At 42.5% G+C, this 23374-nt stretch overlaps 1 protein-coding gene and 1 long non-coding RNA gene across 10 annotated transcripts in view; both read right to left on the bottom strand.

The window, feature by feature from the left end:
- Nucleotides 1–3003: 3003 nt before the first annotated feature.
- Nucleotides 3004–6617, bottom strand: LOC131108917 (uncharacterized). Of its 2 annotated transcripts, XR_009120565.1 has the most exons (4): nucleotides 6277–6617; nucleotides 5763–6063; nucleotides 4611–4709; nucleotides 3004–3067 (listed from the first exon to the last, which is right to left on the bottom strand). It is a non-coding gene; the product is annotated as an uncharacterized LOC131108917 (long non-coding RNA). The 2 variants fall into 2 exon arrangements; XR_009120564.1 differs by lacking the exon at nucleotides 3004–3067 and having other exon boundaries at nucleotides 4585–4709.
- Nucleotides 6618–8639: 2022 nt separating this feature from the next.
- Nucleotides 8640–23374, bottom strand: part of ntng1a (netrin g1a) — a 74876-nt gene continuing 60141 nt past the window's right edge. For 2 of the 8 annotated variants that reach the window (XM_058059926.1, XM_058059925.1), the window contains 3 exons: nucleotides 17042–17209; nucleotides 14114–14248; nucleotides 8640–10194 (listed from right to left, as the gene is read on the bottom strand). In XM_058059926.1, the coding sequence (XP_057915909.1) occupies nucleotides 9959–10194; nucleotides 14114–14248; nucleotides 17042–17209 (539 nt within the window). In that variant the 3' untranslated portion in view covers nucleotides 8640–9958. Of the gene's footprint in view, nucleotides 10195–14113; nucleotides 14249–17041; nucleotides 17210–18880; nucleotides 18929–20599; nucleotides 20645–23374 lie in introns of all 8 variants that reach the window. The other 6 variants (XM_058059928.1, XM_058059930.1, XM_058059929.1 and 3 more) reach the window with 6 other exon arrangements.

Here is a 23374-nt window from a genome sequence, read left to right as displayed (position 1 = left end):
AAAAAGCGCAATTTTATAAAGGAGGTGATTACTGGCATCTATGCTGGACATGGAGAAAAAGTTAAATAAACAATCAACAGGGAATTAAACTAAAGTATTATTAAAATAAAATGATGTTATTACAGAGGTGATCATCATTATACATTCTAGACTTGGAGAAAAAGCAAAAAGGATTCTTTCACTGCCCAGGTATTGAACCCTGCACCGCAGCACCATGACACACACGTGCTACCAACTGAGCTAGCCAGCCAACAAACAAGCGAAATTTCATAAAGGAGGTGATGATCACGATACATGCTGGAGCAAAATGCAAAATAGCAAAATGACCAACACCGTGCATTGAACCCTGATACCCTGACTGGGCATTAAACCCTGATCCTCTGCCCACGACCCACTGTTGCTACCAACTGAGCTACCCATCTGGCGAGCACGCACCACATTGTAATGGTGTAATGATGACTATAGATTACTGTAGATAAGAAATATATTTGTTTGTGCACACAAAACAATGTTAAAGTCTACAATGAATGTGATGTCAAAAACGTGGTGGTGATGATGATGAAAATAGATGGAGGGACATCAAAAAATACCAAAGAAGATTTTTATTTGTATATTTATTTTTTTTTAGAAGATGTGGAAGAGCAGTTGGCTTCGAACTCGAGTTCTCCTGCATGAAGAAGCAGTGGTGTCACCACAGGAGCCAAGCCGCTGGTGTCCATGCTTGATCTCATCTAGACAGAAATGGATGAGAGTGAAAATATGCATATTGTACATGGCTCCACCTACATGTGGCGCTGTGGACACGCACGATGAAACCATGTGACACACCATACTATAGATGAATGAACACATGCCATTTTTATTAATGTGTATATATATATATATATATATATATATATATATATTTATATATATATATATATATATATATAATTATTATTGTCGTTGGCCATTTTTATATATTTATTCCTCTTCTTCTTCTCCTCTTCGCTTTTCAGAAATCCCATGCAATGTGTGCTGACATTGCGTCATCTATACATACAATTCAAATAAAATGCTATTTTTTTTCCAATGCTGTACCTGCAGAAAAAGCAAGAAGGTTGTTTTCTTTTTCAAGTAAGATGTCAAGCTAGGATTTCAAGCAATGTAATGTAATGTAATGTAATGTAATGTAATGTAATATAATATAATATAATATAATATAATATAATATAATATAATATAATATAATATAATATAATATAATATAATATAATATAATATAATATAATACAATACAATACAATACAATGAGAAAACTATTTTTTTAAGTTGTAAAATGTAAAAATATAAGAAATAAAAATGTGTAATTTTTGGAAAATCAGCTCAGCCCAAAAGGTTATATTTTGGGAATAAAGTCAGAAGATTATGAGCACAAAATGTATGAAAAAAATAATAGCAAAAATGTGGAAGACCAAAGAGTTAATATTAAGAGCCTTTTCCCCCTTATATGACAAAGCTGAAATGAACTTTTTTTCTTGAAATGTAACCTCCTAGCATATCTACATGTGTTCCTTTAAAGGTGGACTTGGGTTCCACAGCTGCAGCCACCTCTGATTAGACTTGTCTTGCACACGGCCACCAAAAGCACATGGGAGCTTATTTCTCGCCTCCACCCACAGTGTACAGTCCCCACTGGAATGTCAACAAAGTGCTGCTTCTGTTCGGGGTTCCAGTCCTTCTCTCCATCTGACCTCCAAAACATCAACATCACAGCACTCCTTCCCACAGCTGCCATTCGTTACTCCCACAACTGCGGTGGCGTCAGCAGCACCTTCTGGTCGCTCAGCACCGGTGCAGGGAGGAGTTCCAGTGGTCGTACCTGAGGTCACAATTGCACCGGTCACTTCATTAGGTACATGAGCACAAGGCCAACACACACGTGAACGTACCATCGCTGGTGCACATTATTCCACTCCGCATATTGATGACACATTCTCAAATGTTCCTGTGCTGAACAACCAAACCTTCAGGACAGCACAAGAGCGAAGGCCTCCAAGTTGACTTGTTGAACAAGCAGCGGTCCTCTTTCCAAGCTGACAGCCCATGCTCTCATCCCCGTGGGTTCAATGCCGACAATGCAAACACAAAGGCCCTGTGGCACCCCCGTACACCAACACGGCTCTAATAAATGAAAGCCAATTAATGACAATGTTTAGCATTGTTGTGGAGCTGAAAAAAGGTCTTTGTGGTGGTGGGGGGGGGGGGGGAGGGGTGTGCACAGCGACAATTACTCATCCTGATGAGCAGGAGATTATAAATGAGGCAATTAACACGCCGTCACAATGGAGGGGAAAAAGTCTCAGCCTGATATTTTTTTGCACCTAACAAACTTCAGCCTTGAGTGTAGACCTGGCAACCACAGTCAGACTGACAGGAGGGGGGGTGAGGGTGGGGGGGTGGCTGACGCTCCTGGGTCAAATGGGTGTTGCAGTGACCGGGACGGCGGTGGTCTCCGCTGTGGACGTTTGACCCCATCAAAACACAGAGCAGTTGAGTCAACGCGGGTCTGTGGCGGACGTCTCTTCTATCAGCATCACCTGGTTTAGACCCCCCCCCCCCACACACACATACACACACACACACTTGCTGCCAGCGAGCCAAATCCCCAGGCGAGAGCTGGGGGCTGCAAAGAGGGAGAACACATTAGCCTAATAAGGGCCATCTGGTGGCCATTCATTAACTTGACCATCCTTGAAGTCTCTGACCCAAAATGTCATTTTTCACTTTGTAGAGGAATTCATTAGGAGGTGAGATGAACTTGGGTGAGATGGGGGGAAAAATGACTGAAATATCAAAGAGGAAACATGATTGACAGAAGAAAGATATTTACATTTATATCAGGACTGCACCATAATTATTATATCAAATTATGACATATACCAATAAATCATATTACATTAAAAGTAGCTCCATGCAACGGAAGGTTACCTGCACTGTTCAGGCAAGCAAGCCTTTTTTCTCCTGGCTGTGAAGTTCCCGGAGCTCACTTGGAAACAGCATTTCAAATTCCAGCATTTTTAGTCTGCTGAAAACAAATAGACAGAAGAAATGGCGCCCCCCACTGGTGGATGTTCACTTTACATTAACATTACATGTAACATCTTCTGCTTGGGGGGCCACACACTCAGGAGATCAGGAAGACCTGACTTCAATGGCAGTTTTTTCCGGGTATTCCGGTTTCTTCCCACATTCCAAAAATGGTTGCTGGTTCAGTTCTCCTTCAACTTAAACTCATAACGCAAATGTAATGCTATTTGACCTTGGCAGAGGTCAACGGCGAACTGAAAGCAAGTTGTTTTAAAATGATGCTGTCCGATGCACCAAAGCAGGTCGAATGAAAACGATGCGCTTTGGAGTGTCATGTGACCAACTCCGCAGGTCGCATACATCAACAAAAAAAATATAAAGACAATAACAAGAATATAAAATATTGTTCAAGGTCGCTGGGAGAATTTATGAAACCATAACAGCAATATACGGTATAAAGAGCTCCAAATCAATAAAAAAGCTGCACATCCAGACGTGTTTTATATTTTATGTAATATATTTTACAGCACTTTCACTCCTGACCTTCAGCGTGTGAGAGGCCAAACATCTTTCCGGGCGTCATATCCTTTCAACGCATTTAAATGTGAACTCGTTATGAACGTCTTGGCCTTGACAGACTTTCAGACTAACATACGAACGCAGCGTGAGTGACATTTCAGGTTTTCTGGTACTTCAATACTTTAAAATTGTCTTTGCATCAGCAGGAAGCTGAACCCAAACTACACACTCAGGAGTGATATCATTTACTCTACCAGTAGGTGGCACCAGAGGCAACCCCACCCCACAAAAGGCCTTGATGCCGCTGGAGTTCACAGGAAGCCGGTGCCTGTCTCCTACGTGGAAAACATTCTTTTTAAAAAACACATCAGGTGTTTCCCTGCGGGCGCAGCGTCACGTCACGTCTATATCGAGCCAGACAGCTGCCGCAGGTCTTATTAGTGAGAGGCAGGCGACAAGCTGGGTCATGTGACTCGTTTAAGACGAGACGATGTGGTGAATGATTACCTGTTACGCTCGCACATTACCTGTCAACGCGATCCACCTTGAGTGACGCTAACTGGGATGTCTTTTTACTCTTTAAGTCTGCTGAAAGATTGCATCTAAAATGTGTGCAGGGACCTTTACATACTTACATGCTTATATAAAGGTCAACATAAGTCAGCAAACATGGTGGACACAGTATTCTAATAATGAGCTGAAATATTCTGCAAATGTGTGCCACGTTTGGCGGGAACCTAAGATGTGTGTGCAGCAGGAACAAAGTCTTTATTCAAGTCCCAGAACAGAAAAAAAATATGCAAGGCAAGGCTCAAAACAAAAAATACAAAGTACAACTAAAAGCGTAGCACCGGGGCTAGGAACAAAGTCGAACAAAAATAGAAAATATTAGAAGGCAAAAAGAATGTCAAACCAAAAGCCAGGAAAAACAGTGGCAGAAAAAAACAGTTGGTACGGAAACGGCGAGTCGCCGGCGTGAAGCCGCGGCATCCGGAGGCAAAAAAGTTGAACCAAAAACCTACCAGAAAGTCAAAGTCAACCCAGGAGTCTTGAGAGAAGGTCCAGCAAGTCCAAGCTCTAGATCACATCCTCAGATTTGGCATAGCACTCATTTTAGGACCCTGATGAATAAATTCATAGAAAACCTGTTTAGCATTAGCATCGAGTTCTCTCGTCAGGAAATCACACCTCTGTTACATTTGGAGAGTTCTTACTGAGTAATTTTTATGTTTAAAATGCTTAATTTAGTCCAGAAATATGTTTAATTTGGTTAAAATTGGTTTATGACCTAAATAAAGTGTTTAACAGAGCCTTGTAGACATGTAATAGCACCCCTATAGTGACCTGTACTAAGCCATTATGTAATATAGTCAGGATATGAGTCCAGTTTAGTACTTCTTGTGTTGGCTAGTCTCATTTATGTAATTTACTGACACCTAGTGACCGGTGTTGAGTACTACAAGTCATCTTCCTCTGAATGCTGTACAGACATTTTTATATTTAACTTCTTTTAGCAATTATGCTTGGAAGTGCTTCAAATAATGCAAAAAAATACATAAATTTGCTTAAATATGCACAATGCAGTACTTTAAAATATTTTTGAAAAATTGTTATTGAATGATTTCATTCATTGCTTTCATTTCTTCAATGAAATTTATGAAAAGATATAAAAATATATTATAATAAATGCAGTAATGTGAAGGGTATCGCCACCTTTGTGAGGTCCTGTCTACCCCCGCCACCCCCTATATTCCCCCTCCCTCATTCGGCCTTGTGACATTTTATTTGACCCAACATTTGGTCAGTCTATTAGCCGTGTCCCCATGTTGACACTGTGCTTCCGCACACGCTTCCGCACACGCTTCCACACGGGTGGAAATCCGCCAGCGTGGACTCAGCTTGGCAGAGAGCAAACAGTCCAACGTTGCATTATTTGACTTGTTTTTGACTTTGGTACAGTGAAAGCAGCGCCATGCTGGGTGGAGAGAGGGGGGGGGGGTCGGGGTTGAGGCGTCCCGATGGCGTTTGTATACCGACCAATCTGTCATTAACGCAGTTAATATAAGAACGATGTGGTTAGGCCTTGAACTCACCGCCACCATAAAAACACGTTATGTACTGCAAGCGAGGCTAAATATGAAACGCAAGTTAACTTGACAAACATCCCCACTTACCTCTTCCTCTTGTTTCCCTCTCCCTGGAACCACTTGACATCCATCAGCCGAGGAGGAGCCACGGCGGGATTGTCTTTCCACATCTCCACGATGTCCCCGCACACCCCAACAATGGCGATGCCAAGGATGTGAAAGTGGCGGGGAGTCGAGTACGACAAAGTGGGAGTCCCCACGGCTTCATTGCGCCACTCTGGAGGAGTTTTTTATTTTCTTCTTTGGAGCGGAGATGTCAGCTGGTAGTTTCACTTCTCAATCACTTCATGTCCCGCGTGTTGCCTCCCGCGCCGCCGCCGTGATGGAGCTTGAAGATAACGTACGTGAATGACAGGATAATGAGGAGTCTGCCACAGAAACCTGCTTTGTGTCACACTTTAATGTGCAGCAATGTTTCAGTCTGACTTGGGCGTATTCAACCAGTATTTTTACCAATTGCACCATATATACTTTTTAACGATACAATAATACCCATAGAGTACTGAGATACTTTTACATTTTACATCTTGACCAACTGTACCTGTTGATTTCTTCCAACTACACCTTCCAAATCCTTGACGCCAGTATGCAGAGACAGGAAGCAGCGTTCAAATAAAAGTCTTCCTAATAACAATGAAGTACAAGTACTCACAGTTGTACAGGAAAATACAACAAAACACAACACTTAGTCGTGGAAAAGTACAGCAACAAGTTGAAACAACGTTCCCGGTCGAGGATAACAGAGCCAATGAGCCCAACTAATTGGAATTGCATACAGCTGGAAGCTCCCAGCAGGAAGTGCAGCATTCCAAAATAAGACAGGAAGTGATAATTCCTGTCCTGCGGTGCATGACAATATCATAAGTAGCACATTACCGCCATCAGGGGAATCAGTGGATAGAGCGGAGGAGGCCCCAAGGACCGGATATCACACCATGAACTCATATTGTGTACCCCCCAATAAATACTACATGGTACAGTATCAGGCGTTCATTAAAAATGCTTTCTCTTGCGTTATCAACAAATTCCACTATGATGTTACACATGGCGATACGATACGAGATGATGCCGTATCTGCGGCCGTATCGCTTGGAGGTATTTGGGTGGCTTCATGGTCGGGTTGGCCAACAGCTGCTGGAGGTGAGATAGGATGAGTCTTCTCCCCAAACGTCCTCAAGTCTATTATTAAATAGCGGGCGCCGCATGGTGCATTGACACCTGGGTTCAACACATGCTTCCAACCACGACTTTCACCACCAAGTGACTTTGGCGGACATTTGTCACACACTCAAGTATTTCCACGGAAATAAAGTTGATTTTGTTGTTGTAGTTGAATTGAAAGGGGAATAAAAAAAAGGAATTGAACCCGGGCAATGTGAATCAGCATGGTGTCCTCCGTATAGATAAATAAATACCGCATATAAGCAACACACGACCAATCTCTGAATAGCGACTGAGAGTTTCCCGGCGTATCAGCAGAACATCATTTGTCATCTTGAAGCGTCGTCCTCCCCGCGGAGTTGGAATTTTGCGAGTGAAGAAGTGTGAGTAAGACTTCAGTATTTCAGCTTATGGACAAAGTGTCAAGTGTATGACAAGAGCCACTATATAAACTTTGAGCACAGACTGTGTGAGACGCGTCGATACTTGTAAATATTTAATTCGGTGCCTCTGACAAGGCGCGCATGCCGCTGAAACAAATCGTTAGCAGATAGAATTCAAGCTAAATGGCGTGGAATATTCCCCAAAGAATACCTTTACTGACCTTATTGTGGCGCAGATTACTTTGTCAGTACATCATATGTACTGTTATATACAGGAAGTGTATTTATCAGTTCATTCATTCATTCGAACATGAGATTTGCAGGGGTGCTGGAGCCTATCCCAGCTGTCTTCAGGCAAGAGAACTGGTCATTGGACTGGTGGCCAGCCAATCACAGGGGTTTTTATTAGTTTTATTTATACAACAGGCCAGTAAAAAAACACCACAAATGGCCCCCAGGCTACACTTTGGGCACACCTGATGTAATTGATAAATGCTACTGGTATTTTAACATTCATTCATTTTCTAATGCTTCTCCTCACAAGGTTCATGGGGGTGCTGGAGCCTATCCCAGCTGTCTTCGGGCGAGAGGCGGGGACCCTGGACTGGTGGCCAGCCAATCACAGCGGTTTTTATTAGTTTTCTTTTCTAATTGTATTACTATCATGTGCAACAGGCCACAAATGGACCCAGGCTACACTTTGGGCACACCTGATCTATTTGATAAATGCTACTGGTATTTTAACATTCATTCATTTTCTACCGCTTATCCTCACAAGGGTGGCAGGGGTGCTGGAGCCTATCCCAGCTGTCTTCAGGCGAGAAGCGGGGTCCACCTTGGACTGGTGCCCAACCAATCACAGCGGGTTTTATTAGTTTACTTTTCAAATTGTATTACTATCATGTGCAATGGGCCAATAAAAAACACCCGGAGACCGCAAATGGCCCCCAGGCTACACTTTGGGCACACCTGATCTATGGTATTTTAACATAATTCTTTCATTACAAATAAGCATAATGTCCTGTAGATACATAAGCAAGGTTTAGTGTTATTATTATAGGATGCAACATGTGAAAACGGTGTACTCATCGGCGCTACTCGTGTTGTGTTTTTTGTGCTTTAAGTACTCAGACTGCTTCAACATGGAGACCCGTGTACACGTTCATCTCTGAATGCTAACGAAGGACATTTCCTCGCTCGTCTGGTCTGCTGGTGTTGCGGTGAAGAGGTTGGAACCAGCCGAGTCTTATTCAGACGATGAAACGTGACATTTGCTATTCATTAGGAGTTTTCTTCTCCGTTTGGGTCTTTGATCAACATTGCTCCACAACGTGATGTATTATGAAAGTCGGCAAAACAGTTTGTTTTTCAGCTTTTTATTCACTTAAATCTTCAAGTGTCAAAGCAAGAACATAACATTTATAATGTCCTTTGGTGGGATTGAAATACACGTTTATTCATTACTGGATGTCAACTCATATTCTTTGATGCCAGCACGTTGCCAATACAAAGGAAAATGACCCAACAACTGAAAAGATGATTAAAAAATTTCCATTTGGGATGAAGTACAGATATTTTAAAGTTGCCTTTTTTTTCCTCCATGACAGTTCAGCAAAGATACAAAAGCACTACATGACTTGTTTTGTTTTGCGTTGTCGTAAATACACTGATGCTTGTCTAGCCACCCGTCCTGTGAAAAGTATCCCGCCACCAGGATGGGGGTGGGCGTGGCTCTGAATAGAAAATAATGGAGGGGGAGAGGCGGGGAGGAAGGTTCGTACACATGTGCATCACCAACATTGGACAAAAAAATCAATCATTCGACCAACAAGGGTTTTTATTTTGTTGTTGTTGTTTTTTTTTTTTACAGAGTAACATTCACAAAATCACAGGTCAGTGGCAGCATGGCGAGGGGGGGGGGGGGGGTCGGCGGGGGCTGGGGGTGGAGATAGAGAGTGACCTTCAAGGCGGAGAGCTTGGAGAGGAAAAGTTTGTGTGTCACAAAGTCCGCACACATTTCCTTCGATCCACAATGCACTGACAGCAAAGAACTTGTCCCGTGTGTGTGTGTTTATGTGTGTGCGTGTGTGTGTGTGTGTTTATGTGTGTGCGTGTGTGTGTGTGCGTGTGGTCTCCCATGTACATAATATCGGAGAAGCCCAGGGAAATATGTCTTTGATTTGTCTTCCTCAACAGTCCAGCCAACATTAAACTCACAGTGGCGTCCCAAAGGAGGCCTGGTTGCGTGAGAGCCCATTGGCTGCAGTTGTTGTTGCCGTGGCGATGAGAGGAAGTCGTCTTCCGTGGTACCCTCCGAGTGGAAGGAGCTCAAGCACCTGTATGGCTTAAGGAGCAGGAGGACGAAGGCGGGGTGGGGGGTGATTGGGGGGGGGCGTCATTGTCCTTTGCACTTTTCTTCATTTTTAATATCTATATGTGGTATTTTATATATATTTATATATATATATATATTCTTTGATATTAAATTAAAAAGGTTTTGCACTCATTTGTGTGGCACATTCCTTTTCACATCAGTGTTCATCGAGGCTGCTCAGAAGCTGCTATCGTCCACGAAGCTCATGATTGTTTCGGGTGAATGCTTGATTATTTAAAAGAGGGGTGGGATGCCTGTGTGTGTGTGTGTGTGTGTGTGACTAGGGGGTCAAGGGGGGGGGGTCTCTAGAGCAGCGCTGAGCCCCAAAGACAAAGCAGCAGCAGCAGCAGCAGCCCGATGGAGAACGGAGGCCTCAAGGCGCCCTGGCCCGAATTGTCGCCCCGGCAGCCCCCCAGCTCCGTCTCGCAGCGCCGCTTCTCGCACAGCAGACCCGCGTAGGCCGAGGGGCAGCTGCAGCGCACGTTGTTGACGCACACACCTCCGTTTTGGCAGCGCATGAGCTCGTTGTCGCACACCCGGGCTGTGGAGGATGCAACGTGAAGACAGTGAGACCAGAGTTTGAGTTTTTTTTTTTAAAAATCTTTTTTGATGACACATGACTTGAGGGGCAGTGTGATGAATAAAGAGCGTATTATAGCAAAGACGTTAAATTACATCGATTTCATATAATTGAATCATCCACTCAGCTAGCTGCCTGTCGGGAGCGCATGAAACTTAAATGATGAGGAAGAGAATTCTGACTCGCATTCGCTTATTTCTAGAGATACTTATGTAATACTTCAAACACTACATGGGTAAAAATATACATATATACTCAAAAGTTGGCCATAAAATTTCAGCGGCATCACAACTCGACACGTTTCACTCACTTAGCCCGAAGGTTCCATTGATTAACTCGATTAAGTTTCACGGGTGCTTCAAGACTCCACTTTTCCCGACTCATGGGTACTTGATGAAGACTTGAGTTTCACAGCTGCTAACCAAAAACTGCAGTTTTACCCACCCATGGGTACTTAAAGACTCGAGTTTCACTGAGTCACAAGTGATTGATTCTTAAAAAAGACTCCAGTTTGACAAACTTACGGGCACTCGACAAAGACTCACTTCACTGAGTCACGGGTACATGGCCAATACTTGAGCTTTACTGCGAAACAAATACTCCAGTTTTCCTGACTCATGGGTACTTGATGAAGACTCGAGTTTCACAGCTGCTAACCAAAAACTGAAGTTCTACCCACCCATGGGTACTTAAAGACTGGAGTTTCACTGAGTCACGAGTGATTGATTCTTAAAAAAGACTCGAGTTTCACAAACTAACAGGCACTCGACAAAGACTCACTTTCACTGACTCACGGGTACACGGCCGAAACTTGAGCTTTACTGCAAAACAAATACTCCAGTTTCACTGCCTCTCAGGTGCTGAATGAATGTTGGATGTTTTTTTTGCAACGAACGACTCAAGTAAATCGAGTACTGGATTCACTTAAATGAATGAATCATGCAAACTCGAGTGAGTAAACAGAATCATGTTTCCCAATACTCCAAATATCCCTCACGTTTTGGGAGTAGTGTAAATGTCAGAATTGGTATTACAATATCATCATAGAGATGTCAATCATGCATAACTGGCTTCACCGTGTTTATGAGTAAAATACAACACCATAACGATAACTACCATGACCGCGTTATTTCACAAAACATACGTGACTAAAAACTTCAGATTGAATTTCAACATAAAACAATAACGGAGTGGAGGAACGCAGCTCATGGCTCAACAGTAAACAAGCGTTGCCGCATCAAAGTGAAAATATGAAAATGTAATAATAAGAAGAAAATCAATTATTAGAAATACCTGGCAACCAGAACACTTTGTATTTGTGCATATTAAGTTCATTTCCAGAGTCACTAAGGTGAATCCACAGTTTCCTCAAAGCCTGCGAGGACCCCCCGCCCCCATCCGATCGTCCCGCACCCCACCCCACCCTCCACACGGCAGTGACTTTCCACGAAATGAACATCAGGTGAAAATTGGTGTATATTTGGAGCTGGGACACCGAGGCCACTCTATTCCCGCTGGAGGCAAGCTGTCAAGCAAGCTGGAGGCAAACAAAGCAAACGCTGCACATGCTAGTAAACCAACAGAGACAAATAAACAAGCATAAACATGGGAGACGCTTCCACTTCCTTTTCCCTGCAAGTGGAAAACTACACGGTAAGCAATCTGAGCTCGATGAGGACATGAAAATCACAATAACAAAAACTCCTCAGTTGGATGCATGGTCTCCCCGGAGGAGTCAAATTGGGCTTTGATGGGATGCGTGCAAAGAAACGTCAACATCTATTTGTCTTGGTTTAGTTCTTAGTTTCCTGGTTGGTTCGCCAAACCCAACAACCTGACTCCCGTTTACCTGCGTTCACCTCGTAATGCCACTCTCAAAACCTGTAATGAAGCAAAGTGTCATGGAGTAAAATAATCGGTCGATGGAGAAACATCACAAACTAGCTGGGAACCAAGACAACAAAACATGAAGAAAAAGGCGTGGAGGTGAGGTGTATATTAATTAAAGAACGGCGTTTCTTAGAAACGGGCTGCGATACGATCAGGACACAGGAGAGACTTCTTTAATTACACCCTGACCTTTATTCTTGTCCCCGCTGCCTCCAGCCAAAGTCTCCTTCTTCAGAGAATTTCACAGCGGCGTCTGTTCCTGCTGCGTGCGTCAGAAAACTGACCTGATGGATCAACATCAACTGCGGGGAAAACTGATTCGCTGCCTTTCATGTGCAGTTCTAAAGGAGTCTATGCATTGTTTTCATAGAAAGATTCTCCTGTTTGTAAAAGGAATAGTGATCTCCCTGTCAAATGGCCTATTTTATCCCTTCTAAAACAAGCCACATTCCATTATACGGTATATAGTACTGTGTAGTACTGTCTGTGACTAGACAGGTACGCAAACATGCTGACGTGATCATAACAATCCACACAATAAAGTCCACACTGCAGGCCAGGGGCCACCAAGAGCCACATAGTGAAAAGCCAAAGAATGCAAGGTCAGATATGCTGAGAACGTCTACATATTTACATTAAAAATGCATCTCAGCTTCTAGAGAAATGTCTGATATTGAATAAATATGATAAATATTGCAAACCAAATACGCAACGGGAGGGCAAACTCACATGCCCGGACACCCAAGGTTATTTGAATGAGGTGATAAGCATGTGGTGGACTTGTTTTGGAGTCAAGAGGCCTCAAGCCTTGAGCAGATAATCATAGCTAGTCAGTGTCATGATAATGTGTATCTTAGCGGCAACGCATATGTATGTTCCTACATAATTATATTATATTTTACAAGTGCAATAAACCATATTTACCATAGCATTATAATCAGTTCATTGATTATGATGCTAAAGACACATGGCATTAAAACAAGTGGTGAAAATGGCCCTCGTACGATTTGATGCATATTTTTTTTAATCAAATATCAGTATTAACGAGGTCGTGATTCATAATTGAGGACTAATCCACAATGCCCAGCTTTAATCACCAGCGGGTTTTACCGAAATCCTTTGTTTTAGACTCAATTTACGACTTCATCTCCCATCAATCTCTTCCCCAAAGCACAGGTCTGCGTGCAAACAACAGCCAGCACAGGTAGTAAATGATGAAGATCTGGGGCATTTGCTTTTGATATGAGGGATAATATTTGGAGAGGGGACTGATGATGTAGGCGTGTCTGTCAGGAGCCGAAATGTGTTTGGCGAGAGATTTCCGATTTAATTGCATTCTTCTGTCTGCATACAAATGCAGACTTGACCATGCACGCAGCTCGGCTGGAAGCTGAGGAGGCAACGGAAGGTCAAAGCTGAAAACTTTTCTGCTGTTTATGTCTGAGGCGCCGAGAGAGAATTGCATGTTTCATATAAAAAGACAGAATAGAAGTATATTTTCCATGTGCAATCCTCTCAAAGAGCAATGTATTAAAAATACAGTAGATCCCTCACTATTTGCTGGGATTATGATCCAAAGCCTGCGCTAATAGCAAAAAAACAAAAACAAAAGTGCGACATCAATCCTTTCAAAAAATAGCAACTAAATCCAGGCTCTCCAAAGCACAACCCGGGGGCCAATTGTGGCCCGTGGCTGTTTTTTTATTGACCCGCAAATATCATTTTGTGTCTCTAAAATCACAATAAATGTGCTGGAGTGGAAAATGACCTGCTTTCTCCTTCAAAAATGTTAGTTTTGGATGACATTGTCTTTGTGTGTTGTGGACAGATGAAAAAAAAAAAAAAAAAGGTGACGGATAAACAAAAGCCAGGCAGCCTGTCAGCCATCAATATTGACTCTTATGTGGTGTTGCTGGTGTGCTGCATGGCCGGGCGACACCTTTTGGGTGAAAACGGGTCAGTTTGTGTCAGCTTTTGCAGTTTTACTTACATTTGCAGCCATCGTCCCACAAATAGCCGGGCAGACACTGGCGACACTTAGGCCCTGTGGTGCCCTCCTTACATATACAATATCCCGTCCCATTACAGCGATCACTGACTGAGCCGACGGGATTACAATTACACTCTGGAAGAACAAAAGACACACAAGCTGGAGACAAAGATGCATGTGCTTTCACATCCCGGCACATGTCTGGCATGTTCACGGCATCATCCGAAAGCCTTGAACTCGTTCAGGTTCAAGTCGTTAGGAATAGATGCTCCCATGCCAACAGCAACGTACTATGACGACAGTGTGGTGTTGATTGTGTACGGGGGACCGTTTTATTTCACTCTTTGTTTTCACTCTTTCATGTACTACAAAGGAGCATCAGGGCCGAACTTGACTGCAAAAATTACTACAATCACAGAAAAGTAAGTGTTATAAAATGTATTATTTATTGCAAAAGGTTGTAAATATTTATATACATGCATTTTGTTAGTTCTTTATTTTTGCTAAATTTAGAAAAATAACTTTTTTTTTACTTTGTCATTATGGGGTGTTGATTTTAGAATATGTTTTTCAATATTAAAAATAAAAATAATTTTGGGGTCTTTTTGATTTGCAATGCACTTGAAATAAAAATATTTGCCAATTTTTTTAAACCAAAATTATCATTATTTTTAAAATGTTGTCATTAAAAGGTGTTAAATTTTTTTTATATATTATATATTTATATTTTTAAAATAGATTTGTGTATTTTAACCACTAAAGACAAAAAAGCAAAAAAAAATATATTCACATAAGATATGCAAAAACATTTTTTTTAAACCAAAATTATAAAAAATAGAAATAAAACCACACTCTTTCATGTTGTCATTGTTGGTTGTTCATAAAGCTGTTATATATAGCAGTTATAAGCTTATATAAGCTGTTATGGATATGTTATATAGCTGTTAAATATGTTATATTTTGGAGACCTGTAGTGTAACTGTGTTAGTTAGCAAAGAACTACAGTCAACTGCTGATAACATCATCCACGGGTGACGGAGGTGACTTGTTTTTGCAACTTTTTGTCATATTAATTTCTCTTTATGGTGGCCCGATGACTCCTTTGTGTTGTACAGCATGCAGCAAAACAAAAGTGTTATCGTTAGCTTAGCCATACCTGTCAACCAGTCAAATGCCCTCCTGTTTGAATCATTTACCATAAGACCAAAAATTCCAAATGCAAACATTGACAGGTATGATTAGCATTGACTTCAAATGGACTGAGTGGGCTGAATTGCACATGCTGGCACCAGATCACATTCATTCACACGGGCAGAAGAATGCAGAAGTTGGTAGAGGAGGATGGAAGTGACAATTAAAAGGACACGTCACACGGAAAGTGTCATGAAATGAAGACGAATGAGTGGAAGGAGTGGAAGGACGGCGATGAGCACACTGAAACGGGCAATGGCGTTGCTGCAGTTAAGTGACACCTCCGGTATTTTTGACAGTCCCAATCAGCTTGCACCCTTTGCGGCCGTGTCGGCCATCGTCCAGACAGGAAACGGGTGACACGAAGTGCCAAAATATGGCGGGTGGGTGTCTAAACAGACAGAAAGCCTGCACCAGGTAAATCATCAGCGGCTCAACACCTTGTGATGCTTTTCAGCTGCCGATGCCGAGGCCTTTTCATATTTTTGACATGCACTCATGTGACACGTACGACTGGCGTCGCGGCGTACTCCTTCCCTCAGAACTGTCGCGCCTGTCACAAGCCCCCCCCATAGGACTCACGAAGGCATCTGGCACCGCGGACCTTCAAAGACTTCAACGGGGAACGCCGGGAAGATTCTGCCATGGGGAGGGATTTTTCACACATTTCATTCCGCTCGGTGGGCGCTTGACCGCAGCGAACGTGACGTTTATAAAAGCTGCATTTGTGTGACTGGGAATAATTAGCTTTGTTCATAAAGGACTCAGCTATTTTAAGAAACACACTGAGCCAGCTTGTTTACTTGGCGGCAGAAAAATAGATGAAAAGTGATATCACATAAAGAGATAGATGGTGTTCACATCCTGCTCTATTTTTAGGACAGGGCGGGGCAAGAGCAGCCTGCACTCTCATAACTTTATTCGACTGAGTTTACTGGACTCAAACTGGCGTGATAAATGATTAATAGCTTAGATTTGCACTGCGTTCTAATAATTCATAGGATAGAAATGTATCCTTTCTTTAACAAATACACTTTGTTATTATTTTTGGTTTATTTTATTTGATTTTTTTGTGTATGTTTTAATGTTTTAAGGGACTAAAGATGGCCAACGCTGTTTTTATAGAGACACAATAATCCCCTGGTCTGTGATAATATGAGTTGAAAGATGGCTCACATTTTTTTTATTATCCATAACTCGTAGTTCCACGTTGGTTGTTTCCTGGTTTGTGTTTGCTTGTTTGTCCCAGGCTGCCCTTCCTATGCCCATTTCCTCCGAAATAAACATACATCATGATCCTAATGAACTCAGATGGTGAACTTGATTCACCTGTCAAGTTTCATTAATTTGGGGGTTTAGGGACCCCCCCAATAGGGGGGTTTTATATTCCAGAATCAATCTTTTATGAAGAAATTTGATCTGAGGTTGTTTCGTTCTTTCATTACATATTTTTTTTTAATTCCTGAAGGTGTGAAGCGCACCCCCCATACATAAGAAAAAAAGCCACACCCCCGTAGATGGAAGGATGTCCATCTAGTTAGAATTTCCGGTCACGTTGAGTAAACAAGTAGATTCCCTCGTGTGTGACGAGACTCGCTTTAAAGATGGAGATGCTGATGATTGCTGTCATGTCGAAAGAGCAAACGATGACGATGAGGCACCAACATGAGGATGAAGATGGACAAGTCAGAGGACAGTTTTTAGGAGAGCGGCAGCGAGGGCGAGCGGGAAACTGACCTATGCACACATTTTCATCGTCCAGTCCGGCCGAAGCATTGCGATAGTAGCCCAGCTTGCATAGCTGGCAGTGCTGCCCCCTAGTGTTGTGCTTACAGCTCACGCAAATGACGGTGTTTAGCAGCTCGATGTAGCTGCATCGGTTGGAGTGGCCGAAGCATTCGCAGTCTTGCAAAAGAGAGAGAATGTGCGCAGAGAAGAGAGAGAGAGAAAGAGCGTTGCAATTTGTTGCTTCAAGCGCTACGGCGGTCGGGTGAGCACGGATGTGGCGACCATGGCATGCCAGGTTAAGAATGGGAGAGACCGCACTGAGAAGGAAGGGGAGGTCTGCGAGGTCATGGGGGGGGGGGGGGGGGTCGTTCATGATTAGTTTGGCGTGAGCAAAGTCGGGGTTAAGAAACAACATTGCAAAAGCACAGCGTTAGTCGGATCACATCGCAGCACACCACAAGACGAGGCGAAGGTGATGATGGCACACAGATGCGGCCGCAACAAGAACACCACACGGCGCCAGGCTGGTCCATCTGAGATTAACCCAAAGAACGCATCGGTGGACTTTCTGTCTAAGCGGTTATTCTGATTTTAATTGACAGGAAAGAGGATGAGATGACACTTTTTTGGTAGTTTTGTACAATTTCGGTCAAGAAGAAACCGTTACCTTGATTTAATCTTTTATGTTTTTTTGGTAGTCGCTTGCAATGCATGTTTTACCCCCAAGTTTAAGTCCCCTATCCAATAATTAGGTTAAAAGTTTGTTGCTTTGAAAGGAAAAATGCACTTTTGTTTGGAATTTTGCCCGCCATCTGAGCCATGAACATATACAGTACGTCTTTCTTCTGTGCATTATAAAGATATAAAAACAGATAAAAAAAGAAGCAGCTAATTACCCCACGTAATGGGACACACTCATTCAGGCTTCTGAAAAATGCTCCAAAAAGCACCAACGATGCTCCATTAGCCATTAGCTCCATTAGCGACTAGCTTCACCACACACCACAAATGCTTATATTTTTAATATAAGCATTCTGAAGGCGATATTTTCGGTTAACGGGACGTTTGGACACCTGGCCCTACTTCAACATGTCCTCCAATGGGAAGCTTTAAAATATGCTAACCATGGACAGTAAGGATTTCGATATTTAGGACCATTGGTGGAACCAGACCTGTAGCCCCCCCCGGTAAAGCTGACAGCCACCGTTAAGGACCAACGTAAGAAAAAGAGCTGAACAAAGCCCACCGTGTCCGTTAAAAGCTTCGATCCAAAGCCAAGAGTAAAGATTAGCGGCTGCTAAGGTGCGACGTCACATGGAATTACTAGCATTACAAGAGTTATATGGACTGTAAGACCTCCTGCCTCGGTTCTCCATGCGTACTATCACGCCTGCCCTGGGGGCGGGGTGGGATGGAGGGGTTCGGGCGCCCTGAGTGACTGGCGGAGACAGATGTGACCTCCTAAGCCTCACTCGCCCAAAGTGCGAGACTGCGGCTTTTGTCCGAGGGATTGTGGTTATTAAGGACGGGTATTGAGGTCAAGTGTCCGCGTCCGCGTCCTAACAACCTGACGTGAGCTGCGAATAAAGGAACGCCACGGCAGCCCGTTGCATAATCCTCCGTAATGTACATCCTTGCACATACAGTATTTCCTCACAAGACAAATCTCTCCTTTCCAGAAACGGGGCTGAGGTTGTAAATAAAAAAAACACCCTGGGACTAAAAAGAAGTCTTAAAAATAGTTGTAGCCTTTGGGACGAGGCCGCGCGTCCAACGCCGGGTTAGCGCTGCAGGGTTAGACAAAAGCATTATATAAGAAGACAGGTGTCATCGGGGAGCCATGCCTACCTCGCTTGCGGTTTGCAACGTGGACCGAAGTGGCAACTTGTGGCGCTACTAGATCAATCAAAGAAACATAAAAGAAAAAGAACATGATATTTGCAATCAAACAAACATGTAATGTCAGAGAATTACCGAGCATTGATCGTGAAAGCAAAATCAGGCGGGGAGAGGATGAATGATGGGAAACAAGGAGTGACGCTGCCAAGTGGAGCATCTGTTACAAATGCCCTAGATGCACAACAATTCAAATATTATTCCTTTATGCTTGGTTTCATTAACAAGTGTTTGTGCAATCCCTGTTTGGTGTGTATGTGCGTGCATGTGTGTGTGTGTGTGCGTTTCCCCAGACGGAAACAAGCGTCTGACAAACTACTCCCCACCTCACATGAGGCCAGCCAAGAATGTTCCACTCCGGAACGTGTGCAGAAGCGTGGCTAAGGAAACCGACTGGCAGCAAAAGCATCAATCACCCGACTGTGTTTGAGTCATGGAAGAAAACAAAGGAAATAAGAGGCGCACCGGCCGGCGCGAGTCCCTGACACGTACGCTAGCCGTGAGGTGGCGGCGCATCACATCTGCATGGATTAAACCGAATTGAGCCTAACGTCAATCAGCACGAAACCACCGTGAAAAAACTCTTCTGCTTCTTCCTGCTCACCCGGGACACCAATCCACGGAATGCCCAAGACAACAAATCAATAAACAAATCTTCAGTGAGGAGTCGGAATGTGTTATCACGAACTCCACCAGAAGGGGGGGTCGGCAAAGTCAGGGGTGTCCAAACTTTTTCCTTTGAGGGCCGCACACTGACAAATCAAAGGCTGGGCGGGACACTTAAAAAACTAAAAAAAATAATCTCAGCTTTGTGATATAAGGGAAAAAATCTTTTTTTAAATTTATTTTTTATTATTTTTTTAATGCATTTTAATGCATGCAACTTTTTCTCATTAAATTAATTTTTTCCTCCCCATTTTTTATTTTTTTTATTTCAGCATTTAATTTTTCTCTGTGTTATGTTATTACTTTATTCCCATAATATTTTGACTTAATTATCATAATGATATAGCAGTATTGCTACAACTTTAGAAAAGAACATTCTTTTGACCTTCAACTATTACTGCTTTATTCTCATAACCTTTATAATAATAAAGGTTATAATAATTTCCTAAATCTGCTGGTTCATTTTTTTTTACATTTGTCATAATATTTCAACTTTAGAGAAATAATAATAATTGATGCTTTAAAAATGTTATTCCTCCCACCTTATTTCTCATATGACTTTATTCTTATAATATAATCATTTTTATTCCCAACCCAATTTTCCATATTATTCTTGGTTTCGTTTTTTCCGCATAATATTACAGCTTAAAAAATACATTTTCTTCTTTAATGTTTCAATTTCATGCGACAAAAAAAAAATCCTCAGAATATTATTACTTTTTTGTAATATTATGACATTATTCTCTATGTCTTGATTATGACATTGTGACATTATTCTTGGGTATTTTTTTTCCATTTTTGTTGCGCTCTTGTTAATTTCATTTTTCAATGTGCCGTGGACCAATTAAAAAAGAAAACAGCCACCGACCGCACACGGCCCCCGGGCCACAGTTCGGACACCCCTAAGCTAAGTGCACCCGGCTACACAAACGCTGTGTAGACAAATGGATGAAAATACATAGTGAAAAAAAAAAAAAACATGATTTCATGATCTGTGTTGCCTACCTTCTTTTCGGTTAGCGACACCTAGGGACGACACATTCGGCCGAACTGCGTGCAATTGAGAGAAACCATCAGTTATTCATGTGCACTTGTGTGATGCACTTAACAGATAGTCCGGGCGGGGTGGGTGGTGGGCGTGTGGGTGGTGGGCGGGGGTTTTAGTGAACACACACACACAACCGGAGACACGCACAAATCGGGCGTCAAACCAGTGAAAATCGGGGGAGAGCAAATGCAAGGTGGCACAGCTTGACATGGACGAGCAACGCAATGTATCCGATTAAAGAGACCTTGTAAGTCGTTAGCGTGACTCTGTGCTGCGTTCATGGCGATGGCGATGATGGGTGACAAACTGAGGGGAAAAAAAAATGACACCAAAATAAAAGAAACCCCTCTTTAAAAAAAAAAAAAAATCTAGCGTTTGAGTCATGGTTTATGCAGGAGCGTCTAAACTATTCATGGCAAACCAAGACGTTGGGGGGCATTTTGTTTAATTCATCACATTGACTATGTGATCAATATCTAATTACAGTGTATTTCTGGTGGAGGAATAACAATGAATAAATAATGGCAGGTGTTAGGACTTGGAATGACGGACTTCTGCGGGAAGTACGCGTCGGTATTTCCGTGTGGAAATACTGGGATGGGCTTGAGAATGGAGAGTTCTGGAGCGACGCGTTCCCTCGTCATGCCCCCCCCCCCTGTCGACTTCATCATTCCTTGTCCTTTGACTGCATCAATCATGCACGTTCAGGTAATTAGCACAAAGCCCATGAATCAATTGTCATATGTGCATCGCTGCGTTTAAACTTTGTTGCCCCCCTCCCGAACTGAATAATACATCAGCTGTGGGGTTGGCACACCGTGACGAGCACTTTGATACCCCGAGCTTTGCATTTATTGATTTAAGAGAAACAAAGACTATCATCCCATCTCATCCTTTACTGTCTACCTGCCGCCAGGCGCAGTACTGTAGTAGTATTTATGTATATTTATATATTCATCAGATGAAAATAAAAGGAAGAGGAGGACACATCACCAACCAAGGTTGGTTTATATTTTTGGACAATTTTGAAGGTTCAGAGGTCCTGGACCGGACCGGAAGGAAGTGTGTCACCATTAATATCTTCCCTCGATGCTGGAATTCACCTTCATTTCGAGCCTAGTTTCCCAAAATGCGGTACGCGTACCCCCAAGGCGACACCAATGGGGGTAATATTAGCGCCCAACACTCACAATTACAAGCGTGGATGAAGTGGCTTGTTCCTATCTCTTCCAATCAGTCACTATGAGCGGGGATCCCTCAAAAAACGACTTTATGGTTGGTTATTTTGGTCATTTTGTACTTTGGATACTACTATCTATTTATCAGAGCTCATGTCAAACGCTATCCTAATCTCAGCATGCAAAATACACATTTGACGCAGAATTCATGTAAAATTCATCGACCAATTAATTATGTTCAATATTTTAAGTTAATACCGAGGGCTGCGACTAAATGATTGACTTGAGCTTGTTAGACTGGATCAAGTCCAGTCGTTGGAATATCGCTCCCTCGCTATATGGCTGTTTTTCAAATCATAAGTGATTACTGTCAATAAAAACGTATTGAAAGAGAAGTTATACAGGAAGTAGTATTGTGGTCATTAGGCATCAATAATGTTGGATTATGTTACCTTTCACAATGCATGGACAATGGCTATGAGCTAGCTGAACCCATGTGATGGCTGAGATGGAGTGGAAATAAAGACTCTCCTCTCATTCAGTGTGGAAGTGGTACATTTTGCCATCTTTTCCCTTCTTCCCCACTCCATTTTCAACACTTTAAGTTGAGAATAAGTCAGTGGGAGCGGCTCACTAGTGAGCTTGCTATGCTAGCGCTAGTGATGGCCGTCTGTCATGTCCCTGAAGTCCAGGGCTCTAATCGTGTTAAAACCCGTATTTAGAAAGGGAGCTTTTATAGCCTCCAACTATGAAAATATTCCATTTATTAATATTGAATCCTACTTCTCTGGAACCAATTAAATGCGATAAATGAGGGACGACTGCAGCCGTTTAGGCCCTAGACCAGGGTGTCCGAAGCGTGCCCGCGGCCATTTGTGGCCTGCGGTTGTTTTTTACTGGCATGCGGCACAGTGTAGAAATAAAATTCGACCAAAAAAAAACAGTCAGAATGGAGGAAAAAAATACAAGAAGCTGAAATATGTGGATACTTACATTGTGAAGTAAACACGATTAATTGAACACCAAAATATTGGTCAATAAATCGGATAATGGATTAATCGTTGTAATCTATTGTAGTGTACTATTGACATATACACGGTAACCCCCCTCCCTCCACCCCGGGACATGATAGAGGTCACATTTGGTGGTAATAAAACGGCTCCATGTACACGTATCAACATTCTAACAGCAATAAATGTATTTAGCTTTAGATATTTTTGTATTAAAATGTATTGGATTATTTATTTTTACAAATATGATGTGTTCAGGGGTGCAGGAGATTAATCCCAGCCGTACCACAAAACTTCACTATCATCGTGTTTTGTGGTTTGGCCTGGTTTGAAGAAGAAAATCATCTTAAAAAAAAAAAAAAACGTAAGAAAAATGCATCACCCTCCTTTTCCACCCAAACTGGTGTTTGCGCAGCTTCATCCTCTTCCTTGTTTAAACAAGTTTGTCGTTTGTGTCGCTTCGTTGGGAGGCTGCTATGCCACGGAACAGCTAATCTACGGATTTAGTTATCGTTCTGAATAGGAACAGTTGAAGTGTCTTTTT

This window comes from Doryrhamphus excisus, chromosome 21 (genome assembly GCF_030265055.1).
Source record: "Doryrhamphus excisus isolate RoL2022-K1 chromosome 21, RoL_Dexc_1.0, whole genome shotgun sequence".
NCBI lineage: Eukaryota > Metazoa > Chordata > Actinopteri > Syngnathiformes > Syngnathidae > Doryrhamphus > Doryrhamphus excisus.
The sequence above is the reverse complement of the archived record's forward strand: the minus strand, read 5'-3'. Positions and strand labels throughout refer to the sequence as shown.